Source organism: Bombina bombina, chromosome 5 (genome assembly GCF_027579735.1).
Source record: "Bombina bombina isolate aBomBom1 chromosome 5, aBomBom1.pri, whole genome shotgun sequence".
Taxonomy (NCBI): Eukaryota; Metazoa; Chordata; class Amphibia; order Anura; family Bombinatoridae; genus Bombina; species Bombina bombina.
In genome coordinates, this window is record NC_069503.1 from 1,125,235,839 (window position 1) to 1,125,254,702 (window position 18,864).

Consider the following 18,864-nt stretch of genomic DNA (forward strand, 5'->3'; position numbering starts at 1 on the left):
GCGTTGAGCTCCATACCGCACCGAAATACAAGCGCTGCTTTGATGTGCTCGTGCACGATTTCCCCATAGACATAAAAGGGGAGAGCCATCAAAAAAGAAGCCTAACACCTGCGATCGAAGAAACAAAAGCTCCGTAATGCAGCCCCATTAAAACTAAATGCTTACCTTTTAAAAGGAGCGCCTCCTTTGAGACCAGGTACCCGGACTATTTTGTACTTTATTAATGGGTTATTTACCTTATGTATAAATATTCTTTGGCTCTAATTTATCAGACCATTACACACCGCTCCAGCATTGCACTTAGATAGCGTAATGTCGTGAGGTCATTCCTCTTTCTTTAGATATTGACTCCTGTGCAATCCGTGAGCCTTATTTGGTGTATCTTGGCCTGAGCTTTTATTATTGCTGATTGTGATTAATATTCCTTTCTGCCTTAGACTGCTCCCATGCTGCACTCAGATTTGTATTAATTCTTATGAGAATTATCCCCAGCCTACATGATATCTCCTTTGCAGCTCTTGAGGTCTTTTTGGTGTATATTATACCTATGTGTCATTATTAGGATCTTTCATATAGATTACTGATATTATCCGGGTTTGCTGGGACTCTCAACCATATATATTTATTTTAATCTAAGTTTTACACACCTGAACGCGATTAACCTGAACACTGTTAGTGTTTTATTTATTATAGTTTCTAATAAATGTTAAGTTTTAATCTTTACATCCTACTTGGTGGTCTTCCTGCCGTTACTATTATAATAGTATTTTCTTGTGAGTGCTCTCTTAATGTCCACTTTCTCCTTTATTGTTTGCATTATTTCCATATTAGGACAGTGAGCACCCCCCATCTCTGTAATATAAAGTTACTAGGGTTATTATACCCTAGTGTTATCACTGCAATTTCTGCGGTAACTAAATCTGATTATGGGGTTATAATATGGTTTGTTTTCCCATATTTATTGCTTACAGTCTATTAGATCAGGTGTAATTCATTTTTATTTTTTGATCATTTTGTTTTTTTATTTTGTGTAATTTAGTGTTTATTTTATTATTTAGATAATTGTATTTAATTCATTTATTTTATTTTATTGTAGAGTTAGGTTTTATTGTAAGGCAGGTTAGGTTTTATTTTACAGGTAACTTTGTATTTATTTTAACTAAGTAATTAGTAAATAGTTAATAACTATTTACCACCTAGTCTACCTAGTTAAAATAAATACAAACGTAGCTGTGAAATAAAAATAAAACCTTAGATAGCTACAATGTAACCATTGGTTAAATTGTAGCTAGTTTATTTTTTTTAAATAGGAATTAATTAGGTAACAATTTGTAAGTTTAATTTATATTTATTTTAATTATATTTATGTTAGGGGTGTTAAGGTTAAGGTTAGGTTTAGGGGTTAATATATTTATGTAGAGTTAGTGATGTGGGAGGCCAGAGGTTTACTGGTTAATAGTTTATTTTATTAGATTTCATTGTGGGGGGCTTGCGGTTTAGTGGTTAATAGGTTTATTATAGTGGCGGTGTGGGCGGACGGAAGACTAGGGGTTAATAATATTTAAATAGTGTTTGCAATGTGGGATTGTGGCGGTTTAGGGGTTAATAGGTTTATTATAGTGGCGACGATGTCGGGGAGTGGCGGAATAGGTGTTAATACATTTTTTAAATAGCGACGATGTCCGGAGCGGCAGATTAGGGGTTAATATTTTTATTATACTGTTTGTGATGCGGGAGGGCCTCGGTTTAGGGGTTAATAGGTAGTTTATAGGTGTTTAGTGTACTAAGTAACACTTTAGTTATGAGTTTTATGCTACAGATTTGTAACGTAAAACTCATAACTACTGACTTTAGATGGCGGTACCAATCTTGTGGTTATAGAGTGCACCGCTCACTTTTTGGCCTCACAGCAAAACATGTAATACCGGCGCTGTGGGAGTCCCATTGAAAAGGGACTTTTTTAAAAGTGCGGTACTGATGTTGCATGACGGCCAAAAAGGTGTGCGGTACAGCTATACCAACAAGACTTGTAATAGCGGCGTTAGGGAAAAAGTAGCGTTATGAAGCATAACGATGCTTTTTCACTCATAATGCAAAACTCGTAATCTAGCTGTGTGTTGCTTATGCAAAACTGGGGAATGGGTTATTTAAGGGATTATCTATCTTTTAAAACAACAACATTTCTGGTGTTGACTGTCCCTTTAAGGTGAGGTCTTACTAGGTATTTATATAGTGGCAAAATGATGCTTTCCTCCCTTGCAATAATGCCTCTTTTATTACATGCTAGTATTTTATTAGCCTTAGAAGCTGCTGACCTGCCTTGTGCACCCATTTTCAGATTGTTATTAATGGTAATAACAAATCGTAAAGTTTATTGATAAATCATTCACAGCTCAGATGATATAAACAAGATTATTTATTTTAAGGACAGTCTTCATACAGGTTTTTTTTTTATTATTTAAATAATTCACTGTCTATATTGGGAAGTAATGATGCCTTTTATCGGCATCAGCATGCAAATTATATTTCACAACACTAGGTGGCCGAATTATCAAGCTCCGAATGGAGCTTGATGCCCCTGTTTCCGCGTGAGCCTTCAGACTTGCCGTAAACAGCAGTTATGACCGCTGCTCTATAACTTGTCCATCTGCACTGAGGCTGCGGACATAATTCCGCCTGATCATATACAATCAGGATGATTGATACCTCCTGCTAGCAGCAGATTGGCCGCAAATCTGCAGGGGGCAGCTTTGCACAAGCAGTTCACAAGAACTGCTTGTGCAATGATAAATGCCAACAGCATATGCTGAAAGGCATTTATCGATGTGCGGTGGACATAATACGCTACATCGTATCATGTCCACTCGCCCTTTCATAAATCGGCCAAATTGTCTAAGATTGGGAAGTAATGATAACTTTTATGGGCATTAACATGTACATTATTTAGAGGATAAATTGCCCAATTTCAGTAGGGTGTATGTGATAAGTGAAGGATTATATTCATTGATTATTAATTCAAGTGGAGAATACTTTATTTATTTATTTTATTTACATATTTAGTAGAGTTTGTGGTATTTCAGTTTGTCCTTCTGAGACTCCGGTCATTTGCTCGAATTACAGTAGAGTTTGTGGTACATTACAGTAGAGTTTGTGGTATTTAGTTTTATTAGCTCGATGTTAAGGATATTTAGTTACCTATTGAGGCTTTGGTAGAGATAAGCACATTTTTATAAAGAAGAGAGAATTGGTGGCAACAGTATGATTCATGTGATTTTTATATTTTTTTTATATCAACGTTTTTATATTGTTTTTTTTATTTATAAATATATTTAAAAAAAAAACTGTTTAGAATTGTTTAAAATATTTTCAACCATACTTCTGTTTGTGATAACATAGACTTGGAAAAAGATTTTGTTTTTCCTCATTGCGATGATCTATTTTATTGTATTAGCGCTCCCACACTGGCATACTAAAATAAAAAAATGTTAATATACTGTAGGTGCTATATTCCTGCCAGAGAACTATAATATATCTTGTTCAAGTACCCCATTCACTGCACCATTAAAACCACTTAAAAGATCCGATAAATCTCACAACTCTCCCCTAACGTTTCGCCTGCAGTTGACTTTTTTTAAAGGTTGTGGTGCCACTATTCTCGCAGGTATAAATTTTCTTTCTGTAAACATGCCCTGTGTTTGTGTGGTCCAATCCATCTTGCATTATAGCCATCCTGCCTTCTGCAGCCGGGACAACGATGACATGACCCTGGTACTATTGAAAGGAAAGGATCCACTGTGATATTGGCCAACTTCTTCACCACAGGAAATATATACAAGTGATGTATAATTCCTGACTCATTAATTCTCTGTTATTTGCTTCATTACTGTTATGTAATACATTGATTTGCTTCTGTTTATTCCTCAATAAAAAAAGTTTGTTGTTATTTTTAATCCATGAAAGATTTATTGAGTGTGTGATATTTAAGATAATTTGACATCATTAGGAGCCAAAATGAGATTGTAAATAATTCAACCCCGCAGAATGTGTGTGGTGTGTTCAAAATATAATACTGGTGCTTTATGCTGTTGGACATTCTCATCATAAAATTTTGGACTGTAAAGTATTGCCCATAAATTGAAATAAAGCAAACTGTACAGTATTCCTACAGTTGATAATTTAAGTGTTAAACATAAGGTACCAAAACAGAAAATTAGATGAAAATGGTGTAACCAATCAGTGACTGTCTCAGTTAAAACTGAAAGTTATTGTGTTGTGTGATGTTGAAAAATAGTAAAATATAATAATGAAGAATGCTGAGTGATGTAAATAGCATGAATAAAAGTAAAGGAATTGTACAAAATCTAATGAAAGACATTTGCATGTTATAAAGTCGCTAAGCTGTTGAAGCCTATAGTCACATGTCACTAGTGATGCTTTAGGTCTCTTCCCTCAAGAGCTCAGCCTGGTAATATTAGGATTATCTATGGCCAATCATAAGAGACTCTTGTGAGATAATCATTTACAGTTATCTGCTTCCCTTCTTTTTCTTTGTTTGGCTCTTTTCTCTAACATCTCTTTGTCATTTCTCTCTGGTTCTTCTGCTCTTTTTTATACAAATGTATTGGATGTAATATTGGTCTAGTTAATTTCACTGTTCAAACTTATCCAATGTAATTTTACTCTGAAGTCGCAAATGTTAGTTAAATGTTAGTTAAATGTTAGTTAAATGTTAGTTAAATGTTAGTTAAATGTTAGTTAAATGTTAGTTAAAAATCCAATAATAATAATAATATTTTTTTTTTTAAATCGTAGCTTTTTTAAATCTGCAGTGTAGTTTTATTTTAATTTGTACTGTCTGCAATAAATATATTTTATTCTTGTGTAATTTCATTATGAATATTAATCTTTCCATAAAATATGACGTCTCCAGAATAATTTTGCAATCATTTTTAATGTGAATTAACAATACAATTGTCTTACTGCAAGTTTTTATTCTAATAATTCATGTATTAAGTTCATACAAATGTGTTTTTGTGACCCCTATTGTAATTTATGCCACCACAAGTGGTGGTCCCAGAAGTGTTATTATTGGGGGGGCAAACATTTATGGGTCTAATTGCGGATCTTCCATGGGTTTGCAACAGAGTAGGAGGAGATGTATATGCAAGTGTTGCTTGTGCAGCATTAGGGCAGGAAGGGACTCACAGGTGGCCTGGTGGTCTGGGGTGTGGTTAGACAGTTGTGGCCGTGGTCTTCCGGTTTAGGGAGTAGTAACTTTTACCAATTTGCAATCCTTTTCAGCCCAATGGTTGTGCAAAATAGAAGATTAAAAGCAGGGGAAAAACTTTGTGAGATACTTTGTTCTCAAGGTAAAAAACTGTCCTTGGAGAATTCTACCAAGGTCTTCATAGTTTCTTAGAGAATCTCATAAGTCCAGAGAGCTTTAGAGATTCAGCCCCTTAGTTTGTTAAAAAGTTACTCACAGCTCTATTGATAGAAACAATAACCTAACTCTGGAACCAGAAAAAAAAATATAATCAATTATTATTAATAATGCACAATATTTCAGGTGGAACAAATCTTCCTACAACCCTAAGACTCTTCCTTGTACTTTATCATGTACTTTTTACCTGCGTGACAGTTCACTTAAACAAAACATTCAAGTCTAGAAGAAAATACAGTAAGGAAATGTAATTGATTATAATCATTAATATTTGTGTATTTACAATAAAGTGTTGCATCATGAATTAACTATAAGAATCACATTATTTTTCATAGTTTTCAGTCAAGAAAGTTGTATTTTTAATTAATTTGAGAAGATTTCTATGTTGGGTTACTTAAAGGGACAGTGGACACCAGAATTGTTGTTGTTTAAAAACATAGATAAACCCTTTATAACCCATTCTCCAGTTTTGCACAACCAACACAGTTATATTTATACACGTTTTACCTCTGTGATTACCTTGTATCTAAGCCTCTGCAGACTGCCCCCTTATTGCAGTTCTTTTGACAGACTTGCCTGTTAGCCAATCAATTCTCACTCCTCAGTAAATTCACATAGATGAGCTCAATGTTATCTATATGAAACACATGAACTAACGCCCTCAGGGGTTAAAAACGATGAAAATGCATTTAGATTAGAGGCCTAAGAAATTAACATATGAACTTCCTAGGTTTAGCTTTCAACTAAGAATACCAAGAGAACAAAGCAAAATTGGTGAAAGTTGTTTAAAATTACATGCCGTATTTGAATCATGAAAGGTTTTTTGGACTTGACTGTCCCTTTAAATCAAATTTGTTTTGTGTACATTTGACTGGTTTATTTTCTCTCTCTCTTTATTATATTTTGTTTGTTTAATCAAACACATCTCAGCTATTGCCTTTGGAAATTACAATAAAATATTTTTGCTCCTTTGATAAACTGACTTCTAATCAGTGACTTTACCAACAAAACACATCTTACAGACCTTAACAAATTAGTATAGATATCTTTAATCGCTCAGCTCTTCATAGCTGATAAAAAATATTATTTTCATTTTTTACCCCAAGCAAATTAGCAAAAAAAAAAAAAAAAAAGCACAAATGCATCTAAAGACAGCCATGTTAGATAATTTAATAATCACACATTTATTTGTACAAATATTTTAAATGTTTTGTTTACAGCTCCTGTTCCATCAATAGGGGATCTTGTTTGCCAAATAAGTTCCATTGCACTTTATATGTTTAAATATCAAATTACAAAATGGTTAAAATACTTGTTTGTCCATTGTCTGAAATGTATTAAAGTCCCATAGTGAGAGCAGTGCTCATTAGGCTGGTGATGCTCACAATTAGGAAAATACTATTGGTCAAACTGTGTTTGCTGTTTCCTGAATTCAGTAAATCTTGGACAGTCCTGTTATTACAGAGGTTGGTACTGCAGCAGGTTTGTGAACCAGAAAATATAACAATACTTTCACTTCCTGAAACACAACTGGAGACGCATCCTTTAGTTACAGACTTAATAAAGAGGAACTTCACTGCAGAAGAGAAAAAATGATCAAATGAGATTGCATACTAAGGTATATCACATTACTACTGAATTGTTTAGGTCACAATTAACAATGCTACAACATTCAATTTGATTGTAATGTAATCAAGCTTCACTCTATAAATTCTGGAGTACATTTTACTTCTATCTGAACAAATAGTATAGAGAGAACTATTTTATCTTCTGTTCTATTGAGTTTCTGTTTTATGTTGGAGGGATATGTTAATGTTTGAAGTAGATTTCACATGAGACCCTGCAGAGATGCAAAATCATTATTAAAGTACGTCTCATGCAGAAGGAGACGGATACCATGAGTTATCAGCGAGAACAGTAGAGGAAGGCAAATCTCATGCACTATACAACTCATTCATGTGGTCACTAGCGATGGGGCATTTAGAGTTAGTCAACATTTGAATAGAAGAAAATAAAGTTTTTTGACCTAATAAACAGATGTTACCTTTTATTTCTATTGAATGTGATAAATCATCCACCCAACTCTAGTGTTAACTATGGAATATAAAGTTAAAAACACAGGAAGACAAGTTGGCTATTGGATGAAGAAATCTTTGATATCTTTAGTAGTTTTGTCTCTAATGACATAGAAAGACGGGGAAGGTGATGCTTTTTGCTATAAGAGATATGATTATATAAAGAATATCTCATTGGAATTTGTGGACAAAGTAGTGAAAGTACTTACCGACGGTCGAGGTACAGTAGGACATGGATGAGTTGCACGTAGACACTGTCAGACAATCTTTATTCTCGGTAGTATCAGTGCATGAGTAGCATTGAAGGGAATAAGCTGAAAATCAAATAGTGTTAATGTTAGTTACATTGTTATATGTAGTGAAATTACATCATTGATAACTAAACAAGTTGGCACTAGAGCAGTTACTGCATTTTAAAATATAGTAGCATTTTAGATTGAATAAATACATAATAATAATGAGTAAATTTGCTGAAATGAATAACAATTTATCTTATGTTAATTTTCCACGGCATTGTATTTTTTTATAAATGCAAAATGATTAGACAGACCGAATGGAAGATGGCAGTTATAGTACATAAATAGAAAGATTTAAATGGCAAATACTTGGCTAATTTACTGTGTACCAAATGCTTTAATATGGGCACATGCTGCATCTTCTACTTGGTTTCTCTAATTAAACCTTTGTTTTGTTTTGCGTTTTTAGAAGCTGCAAATCTCATCTGTATTTTTAAAAAGGAGACTAAAAATAATATTCTTTTTACATACTTTTACAAACCTTATTAAAACACTTTAATTCACAATTATATTCATAGTGACTAAATAAATACAAACCAACAAATACGATTAATAAGAGTTCATTTTAAAAAGAATAAATTATAAGAAATAAAATAAAGATAAACAAAATTACATCTAATTGGAGTTAATTTCAAGATTGTGGTCTGTTTTATTGTACATTAGGGAACATTGAAAATTTTAAAAATGTGTCAAGTTTACAATGAAAAAAAAATAAATAAATAAATAAAATGGTTCAAAAAGTGCAAAAGACAAGTGGTTTTGCATTGAAAAAGAAATTCTAGAAAAAAGAGGTCATGTCTAATGTTATTTGGGATTTCCAAAAGTAATTTTCAATAAATAAACTGACAAAAGTGCATTAAGAAAATGTGCGCATTCATGAAGATTTCTCCAGTTGAAAAACTGACATTATTTATTGAGTTACTGTTTCTTACAGTTTAAACAACGAGCCTATCTCACTGTAACTTTTCAAATAAGTCTCCAATGCTTAGACATGAATTATAAGACACAATTCATGAAATGGATATTATATATTTACATTAACCCATGTCAATACAAAATTAAAAAAAAGTAAAACGCTATTTCAGGGGTTCTGATATTAATTACAATAACATATTTAGAGAAAGAAAATGCAATGTCTCTTTCTCAACTATAGCATATTTTTCTGCAAAGTTAAGAAATTGTGCTATCTATACAGGCAAACCCACGCGCATGTTGTCTCCAGTACAATAACATGCGAACCACTTACCCAAGCCAAGAAAGCCGGCCAGTAGTATAGATGTAGTAAGAAGAGTCCTCATCTTCAGAGACTGGTAGAGAAAGGTCTGAAAGAAGGTGCCTTTACCTTAACTGGTCAGCTCTTTATAATGTCCCTGAGAAACTGCACACAGAAAAAATCTGGACAGACAAGTTTGCCCCCCACCCCCACTATTTTTCAGTTTCTAGTTTTTCTTTAACATGAATAGATAACCTACTCCTATATCCTATAATACATAAACAGTATGTGATGCTAATGATATCAGTCAGAGAATACATACATTGGAATATAAAATAAAAATTCAATCTAAAAGTTGTCAAGGCTCCTATTAATAAATATATGTAATGATAGCAATTAGATTGCATTTGCTAAAAGTAATAAAATAATAAAAAGCGCCACAAACGTTATTTATTACATTATCTACTTGATATTTAAATCACAAATACAGATGAAACATAGAAAAATATTTGGTTTCACAACCTTTTAATATTAAGTGATGTGTGCAGCTAGTAATTTCATAATATTTTTACTAATTTTATAACTAACATTTGTTAAAGGGCCATTAAACACTTAGGTCCAGATTATGAGTGGCATGCTAACTATTGTGTGCAAGCAAAATCGGGTTTATAGCATCTGTTTGCGTGCGTTGGAAGTAACTTGAGTTTTACAAGTTCAAAGTAAATGTGACCGCTTGAGCATAATTGAAGCTAACGTGTTAGCGCAACTTTAGAGCTCTGGTTAACTGTTAACAAATAACAAATAAGTCTCACAAAACACATAAAAAATATATTACAAAACACAGTTACAATCATAATAACACCAACTAATAAAAATTATACAAAAAATGCACAAAAAAGTTATAAGGGCTCAAATATAGTAGGTCTCAGGTGTCATAAAAGGGTTTTAAGAAATATACATACATATACATGTCTAAATATGATTTATATATATATATATATATATATATATATATATATATATGTGTGTACATACGTATTTATATGTGTATATATGTATTTATATGTGTATATATGTATTTACAGACATATATATATATATATATATATATATATATATATATATATATATATATATATATATATATATATATATATATATAAATTCTTAACTGATATAAACATATATATATATATATATAATTTTAATTAAGGTTTTAACTTTTTATAAATATTTCACATTTCAATGTTCTGCACATAGCAGAATATATTCTATGTATTTTTAAATATATATTCATATATACAGTATATATATATATATATATATATATATATATATATATATATATATATATATGTAGAACATATTCTTCTATGTGAAGAACATTGGAATGTAAAATATTCATATTTTCATGTCAGGTTAGCGCAATCAATATCGTATGAGTAGGGTGTTAGGTTGTTTTTCCACTCTTTTTCTCCATTGACTTTTATGGGGGAATAGGTTAATGCACATGCTATTCTAAGTTTAGCTTTTAGCACGCATCAGGTTAGCGTGTGAGTGATAACTTGTTACTTTCAACGTGTAATACGCATAATCCAGCACAAGTAAAAAGCTTACTTCTTGAGCAGTTAGCGTTAGAGCAAAATAAACAGTGCTCCACTCATAATCTAGACCTAAATACATTATATTAGCATAGTATTATGGTTATGCCACGCCTCTCACTAGTCATGGGTGCCGCCATGTTGAAATCTACATTTCCCTACATTCCAGTGCTGATGTGTTTGTTCATGTGCAGTAACTCTCTTTTAGAGACCTGCACTGCAACATAGGTTCCAAAATGGAGTCGCACATAATTAGAAGGTGATGCATGAGTGTTTAACGTCCCTTTAAGCATCAAAATTAAAAGAAAAAATCACATTCTGATGCATTTATTTACGTTTTGTAGTTTGAGCTAAATGTTTACCATTTTTATTAAACCTGTAAACAATTGATCTAAGTGTGCACAACTGCTTTATGACATAACAAAAATTATGATCTTTCAGTCTAGAAAAATTCAAAATCATGAGAAAATGGTTCTAGAAAAGTGGATTTTCGATGGTCTAGAATACTGTGGCTGCATTATCTCAGTGCAGAGTTTTATTAAAGAGAACAAAGTACAAAATCACTGGAAATCAAGACCTATGTTTAATAATAGCTTTGTGAAGGATTGAGCTGGCCTCACATTGGAGAATTACATAAAATACCATTAAAGGTGCTCCGCATGGAAATTCTTTTGGGATCTGTTACCAGCAGTCTTCAGTGCATTTGCTTACAGCAAATGTTTACATTTTTCATGTGTTCCCTCTTCTGAAACACTTATTTAAAAGAGGGGAGACTTACAGACCTTTGTCGGTGAGCACCTAAGGGTATGTGTGAGTTATAAGTTATTTATAAGACCTCAGAATAAGCTCTTTAGATGATGGTTTAGTAAATTTGTCACCATTAGTGAAATTTGTCATATTTAGTGAATGTAAAGAGAAACATCTTACTTATTAATTATATATCATTTATGCTTTGTCAGTCTAATAACATTTTTACTGTGATCCAAAATAGATACACAGCACTAGAAGGGGCATGGGGGGGGAGATAACTTTTATTACAGGGTTTATGAGCATTTACTGGAATTTACCTCAGGGGCACAGGATTTAAGAGCATTTACTGGAATTTACCTCAGTGGCAGAGATACAGCCCTGAGTAGGTATAATGTATGTAAACTATTGAAACCTGCATATGACAAAGAGGACAGACAAGAACAAACAAGTGCACTTCCTTTAGTGAAAAGGTTTATTATGTCATGAAATACAGTTTTTGTGGTGTTATTTAGCCCTAAATAGTGGGACAGAGTGAAATCTGAAAGATAATGAAGAGCTACTAGGGCTTTCTACTAATTATCCCGAGCCTGATTCTCTAAAGTTCTCTGGGTTTGTGAGATTTTCTAATAAATCTCACGAGTACTATGAAGCCCTAATTCTATAAATACAGTTTCTTACCTTGTGAACAATGTGTCTCAGAAAGGGGCGTTTCCTCTTTTATGTATGTGAGGGTGAGGTATACATTACAATAGGACTCACACAAAATGTAATTTATAAATTGTATGAAATGAGTAAATGAAATATTGAAATAAAACTATGCAGTAAAAATTGTAATATTTAATCACAGTAAAATTGTAACAAAATGTAATGCAAAAATATTTCATCAAAAAAGTAAAATATTTAAGTCACATAGTAGAAATAGTAATAAAACTACACAGAAGGTGGGAAAACATTGTGAAATGCATCCTTATCTATACAAAAAAAGTAAAAGCGTATTGTTTTCCTTATATTAAAATGAATTTTACTGCCTCTGCTAGACGGCTAAACAGCATAATTCTATAGGCTTAGCTGAAAGCTCTCTACAAGGTCTCGTTTTCTCTTCCCCTACAGATCTTGCTGACTTTTTTTTCGTGAACTGAAAGGTTATGAGAGTGTCAAAATAAATAAAATACTAACTACCCTCATAATAAAACAATAGATTGTGAGACAATGAAGCTAGATTTTATGGCGAGATTTAACAAGCTCACCGTAACACCATTGCTACTTAATTTAGGTACGATCGGGATGATTGACACCTGCTAGCAGCCGATTGGTCGCGAGTGTGTAGGGGGCGGCATTGCACAAACTTTTCACAAGAAATGCGTGTGCAATTTATTCTGTCGGCATTTAGTGTTGTCTGCCCAGCATTTAATAAATTGTGATTTAATTTTAGTGTGATTGGCTGCAATATTTCATTTTGGTCTTCCAGTCAAGTTTCCAGTTAACTCCCTTACTTTCTATACAAGGTGTCTCGCAACTTAAAGTGACAGATACCCTTTTTCATAGAATTCACTGAGGGCAGCCCCTGCGAGTGTCAGCATAGTTTTTTTTTACTTGTACCATCTGGTAATACTCAATTTGTTAATTGCTGACATGATACAATCCCTACTGGTGTTCTGAGCAGCTGCAGTATTTACAATGCTGGTGCACTGAGAATATCTAGCTATGCATCACATGCACATACAGAGAAAAATGTTAACACTGAAACTGATAACTTTTACTAGAAGCCTTTTTGCCAATACATTTATATTGCAAATAGGTTTCAATTCAAATATGTCTTCTATATATTGACATTTGCCAAACTTGCAATGTAAAGATGGAAATAAAAAAACTGAAAAGGTTTTGTATCTGATTTACTAAACTTTTTTTTTATTATAATCTGTATTATTAAAATGCGGACAGGAATCGCCCCAATTCAACCCGATCAAGTATGATCAGATTGATTGACAGCTCCCTGCTGGCGGCCAATTATCCGCGAGTCTGCAGGGGGCGGCGTTGCACCAGCAGCTGTTGTGAGCTGCTGGTGCAATGCTGAATACGGAGAGCGGATCTCTCTATGTGTATCTTATTCAAAATGCTTTTCTCCTATTGGGAAGAGCATTGAGCCAATCATATATATAAATATCTGCCAATCACATGCTGTGTTTTGCTCTGGAATGCCATGTGTGACAGTGGTTAAGCACATAATGAGAATCTGAAAAGTTTCCAAGAATAAACTATTGTTAATCTGTAATGCCAAAAATAAAAATAATTTAAAAAATAAGCAATAAAAGTGTGAATTCTTTTCTGTGTATATGAAAGTATAAGCCGTTTGTGAGCTGCTCTTTTGGGCCATTCAAATGTTGATTGCGAAGAAATAAAATGTGGATGTAACAAACTACTCTTATTTGTCACTATAAATTACTGAGCCTATGACAAGAGATATTCCAAAGGTGACAACTCTGATGATCCATTTTGATTGTTGCTATTAATAGGACACGGAGATGACTCACAACTTTTATGTGACAGATATTATGTGTTCTGTGTGCTGCTCATTTAGAGACTTTGTGCTAATTAATAAACAAATTAAAAAAACATAAATAATAAACTAACTATGGAACCAGAAACAAATAATAAATCTTTACTAAAATTAACTAGACACAAATACATTTTATATAATTTCTAAATTACAATTAATAAAACGAAATAGTCACACAAATATTGAGTAGAACAAGTCTGCATACAGTCCCAATCCTCTTCCTTGTATTGCCGGAATGTCAGCTATCTTAAATAAAACAACAATTAACACATCTGGAAAACAGTTGTATTTCTGGTAACACAGTAGCACAGTAACACGGTAACACAGTAGGTGAGGTTGAAAGAAGACAGAAGTCCATTGAGTTCAACTTATACAGATCCTACCTGATTTATAACATAAGCTACAGTTGATTTTAACTTAATCCCATTAAAAAGGTGATCGATTTAACACAATAAATCATACCCCTGAATTCCGTTTCTGGTGGGAAATGTATTTAAGCCATTTTTAAATGTATCTAAGGTATTGTCATTTACTACCTCCTTAGGTAATGAGTTCCACAGTTTGATTGCTCTTACAATGAAAAAACGTTTACGCTGCTGGAAATTAAATCTCCATTCCCCTAGCCTTAAAATGTGACCTCTTGTTACAAATAATTTCCTTGGAATCAACAGATCTTTAACCAACTCTGTATATGGGCCTTGGATATATTTATATTAAAGTAATGACAACACCTCTCAAGCGCCTTTTTTTCTTGATAAAAAAGACCCAGTTTGGCTAACCTCTCCTCATGGCTTAAGTTATCCATTCCCCTTATTAGTTTTATGGCCCTTCTCTGCAATGTCTTTTTTGAGATTGGTCCCCAGAACTGGACTCTATACTCAAGATGAGGTCTTACCAGGGGTTTATATGGTGACAGAATGATGCTCTTCTTGCCTGCATCAAAGACACTTTTAATACATGCTAGTATCTTATTAGCCTTAAAAGCCACTGCCCTGCATTGTGCACCCATCTTTAGCTTGTTATCTATTACTACTCCCAAATCCCTTTCCTCCTCTGTTTTGCTAAGACAAGTCCCATTTAAATAATACGCTGCCTGCTTATTTTTCTACTTCCAAAATGTAGATCCTTGCATTTTTCCAGTATTAAGTCTTATTTATCATTTACCTGCCAGTTCTTCTAATTTTTGTAAATCCCCATGCAAAGCAATTTCATCCTGCCCTGACCTAGTGACCTTGCTCAATTTTTGTATCATCTGCACAGATAGAGAATTTTTTTAAAAGAACAGGGCCCAGTACTGATCCCTGGGAGACTTCACTGATTACCCGTCCAATCTGAGTATGATCTGTTTACTACTAATAGTTGCCCCCTATCATACGGCTAGATTTAGAGTTTTGTCGGTAACGACCCGCGTAGCTAACGCTGGCTTTTTTCTGGCCGCACCTTTAAAATAACTCTGGTATTGAGAGTCCACAGAATCGCTGCGTTAGGCTCCAAAAAAGGAGCGTAGAGCATTTTTAACGCAACTGCAACTCTCGATACCAGAGTTGCTTACGGACGCGGCCAGCCTCAAAAACGTGCTCATGCACGATTCCCCCATAGGAAACAATGGGGCTGTTTGAGCTGAAAAAAAAACACCTGCAAAAAAGCCGCGTTCAGCTCCTAACGCAGCCCCATTGTTTGCTATGGGGAAACACTTCCTACGTCTGCACCTAACACTCTAACATGTACCCCGAGTCTAAACACCCCTAACCTTACACTTATTAACCCCTATTCTGCCGCCCCCGCTATCGCTGACCCCTGCATATTATTTTTAACCCCTAATCTGTCGCTCCGTAAACCGCCGCTACTTACATTATCCTTATGTAGCCCTAATCTGCTGCCCCTAACACCGCCGACCCCTATATTATATTTATTAACCCCTAATCTGCCGCCCACAACGTCGCCCCCACCTGCCTACACTTATTAACCCCTAATCTGCCGAGCGGACCGCACCGCTACTATAATAAAGTTATTAACCCCTAATCCACCTCACTAACCCTATAATAAATAGTATTAACCCCTAATCTGCCCTCCCTAACATCGCCAACACCTAACTTCAATTATTAACCCCTAATCTGCCGACCGCCACCTACGTTATACTTATGTACCCCTAATCTGCTGCCCCTAACACCGCCGACCCCTGTATTATATTTAGTAACCCCTAACCTGCCCCCCACAACGTCGCCGCCAGCTACCTACAATAATTAACCCCTAATCTGCCGACCGCAAAGCGCCGCCACCTACATTATAGCTATGTACCCCTAATCTGCTGCCCCTAACACCGCCGACCCCTATATTATATTTATTATTAACCCCTAATCTGCCCCCCTCAACGTCGCCTCCACCTGCCTACACTTATTAACCCCTAATCTGCCGAGCGGACTGCACCGCTACTATAATAAAGTTATTAACCCCTAATCCGCCTCACTAACCCTATAATAAATAGTATTAACCCCTAATCTGCCCTCCCTAACATCGCCGACACCTAACTTCAATAATTAACCCCTAATCTGCCGACCAGAGCTCACCGCTATTCTAATAAATGTATTAACCCCTAAAGCTAAGTCTAACACTAACAAGCCCCCTAAATTAAATATAATTTTAATCTAACGAAATTAATTAACTCTTATTAAATAAATTATTCCTATTTAAAGCTAAATACTTACCTGTAAAATAAATCCTAATATAGCTACAATATAAATTATAATTACATTGTAGCTATTTTAGGATTAATATTTATTTTACAGGCAACTTTGTAATTATTTTAACCAGGTACAATAGCTATTAAATAGTTAAGAACTATTTAATAGTTACCTAGTTAAAATAATTACAAAATTACCTGTAAAATAAATACTAACCTAAGTTACAATTAAACCTAACACTATACTATCATTAAATTAATTAAATAAAATACCTACAATTACCTACAATTAAACCTAACACTACACTATCAATACATTAATTAAATACAATATCTACAAATAACTACAATGAAATAAACTAACTAAAGTACAAAAAATAAAAAAGAACTAAGTTACAAAAAATAAAAAAATATTTACAAACATAAGAAAAATATTACAACAATTTTAAACTAATTACACCTACTCTAAGCCCCCTAATAAAATAACAAAGACCCCCAAAATAAAAAATGCCCTACCCTATTCTAAATTACTAAAGTTCAAAGCTCTTTTACCTTACCAGCCCTGAACAGGGCCCTTTGCGGGGCATGCCCCAAGAAGTTCAGCTCTTTTGCCTGTAAAAAAAACATACAATACCCCCCCCAACATTACAACCCACCACCCACATACCCCTAATCTAACCCAAACCCCCCCTTAAATAAACCTAACACTAAGCCCCTGAAGATCATCCTACCTTGTCTTCACCTCACCAGGTATCACCGATCCGTCCTGGCTCCAAAATCTTCATCCAACCCAAGCGGGGGCTGGCGATCCATCATCCGGTGGCTGAAGAGGTCCAGAAGAGGCTCCAAAGTCTTCATCCTATCCGGGAAGAAGAGGCGATCCGGACCGGCAACCATCTTGATCCAAGCGGCATCTTCTATCTTCATCCGATGACGACCGGCTCCATCCTGAATACCTCCACCGCGGATGGAATCAGCCAATCAGAATCAAGATCAATCCGATTAGCTGATCCAATCAGCCAATCAGATTGAGCTCGCATTCTATTGGCTGATCGGAACAGCCAATAGAATGCGAGCTCAATCTGATTGGCTGATTGGATCAGCCAATCGGATTGAACTTGATTCTGATTGGCTGATTCCATCAGCCAATCAGAATATTCCTACCTTAATTCCGATTGGCTGATAGAATCCTATCAGCCAATCGGAATTCGAGGGACGCCATCTTGGATGACGTCCCTTAAAGGAACCGTCATTCTTCAGTTGGATGTCGCCGGATGAAGATGGGTCCACGGTGGAGGTCTTCAGGATGGAGCCGGTCGTCATCGGATGAAGATAGAAGATGCCGCTTGGATCAAGATGGTTGCTGGTCCGGATCGCCTCTTCTTCCCGGATAGGATGAAGACTTTGGAGCCTCTTCTGGACCTCTTCAGCCACCGGATGATGGATCGCCAGCCCCCGCTTGGGTTGGATGAAGATTTTGGAGCCAGGACGGATCGGTGATACCTGGTAAAGTGAAGACAAGGTAGGATGATCTTCAGGGGCTTAGTGTTAGGTTTATTTAAGGGGGGTTTGGGTTAGATTAGGGGTATGTGGGTGGTGGGTTGTAATGTTGGGGGGGTATTGTATGGTTTTTTTTACAGGCAAAAGAGCTGAACTTCTTGGGGCATGCCCCGCAAAGGGCCCTGTTCAGGGCTGGTAAGGTAAAAGAGCTTTGAACTTTAGTAATTTAGAATAGGGTAGGGCATTTTTTTATTTTGGGGGGCTTTGTTATTTTATTAGGGGGCTTAGAGTAGGTGTAATTAGTTTAACATTGTTGTAAGATTTTTCTTATATTTGTAAATATTTTTTTATTTTTTGTAACAGTTCTTTTTTATTTTTTGTACTTTAGTTAGTTTATTTCATTGTAGTTATTTGTAGATATTGTATTTAATTAATGTATTGATAGTGTAGTGTTAGGTTTAATTGTAGGTAATTGTAGGTATTTTATTTAATTAATTTATTGCTAGTGTAGTGTTAGGTTTAATTGTAACTTAGGTTAGGATTTATTTTACAGGTAATTTTGTAATTATTTTAACTATTTTAGCTATTAAATAGTTCTTAACTATTTAATAGCTATTGTACCTGGTTAAAATAATTACAAAGTTGCCTGTAAAATAAATATTAATCCTAAAATAGCTACAATGTAATTATAATTTATATTGTAGCTATATTAGGGTTTATTTTACAGGTAAGTATTTAGCTTTAAATAG

General features: G+C 34.4%; 1 protein-coding gene across 1 annotated transcript; it reads right to left on the bottom strand.

Moving 5' to 3' along the window:
- Positions 1–6,589: 6,589 nt before the first annotated feature.
- LOC128659639 (prostate stem cell antigen-like) lies at positions 6,590–9,129 on the bottom strand. Its single transcript, XM_053713215.1, has 3 exons — positions 9,061–9,129; positions 7,728–7,832; positions 6,590–7,019 (listed from the first exon to the last, which is right to left on the bottom strand). The coding sequence occupies exons 1-3, from the start codon at positions 9,110–9,112 to the stop codon at positions 6,781–6,783; spliced, it is 396 nt and encodes a 131-aa protein (XP_053569190.1). The 5' UTR covers positions 9,113–9,129; the 3' UTR covers positions 6,590–6,780.
- Positions 9,130–18,864: the final 9,735 nt, after the last annotated feature.

Excerpts from the sequence above, each read along its gene's own strand:
- LOC128659639 (XM_053713215.1), bottom strand. The coding sequence starts at position 9,112 with ATGAGGACTCTTCTTACTACATCTATACTACTGGCCGGCTTTCTTGGC. Across the intron at positions 7,833-9,060 it reads GGCCGGCTTTCTTGGCTTGG|CTTATTCCCTTCAATGCTAC; the intron begins GTAAGTGGTTCG and ends TTTGATTTTCAG. Across the intron at positions 7,020-7,727 it reads CTACTGTACCTCGACCGTCG|TGAAGTTCCTCTTTATTAAG; the intron begins GTAAGTACTTTC and ends TCTCTTCTGCAG.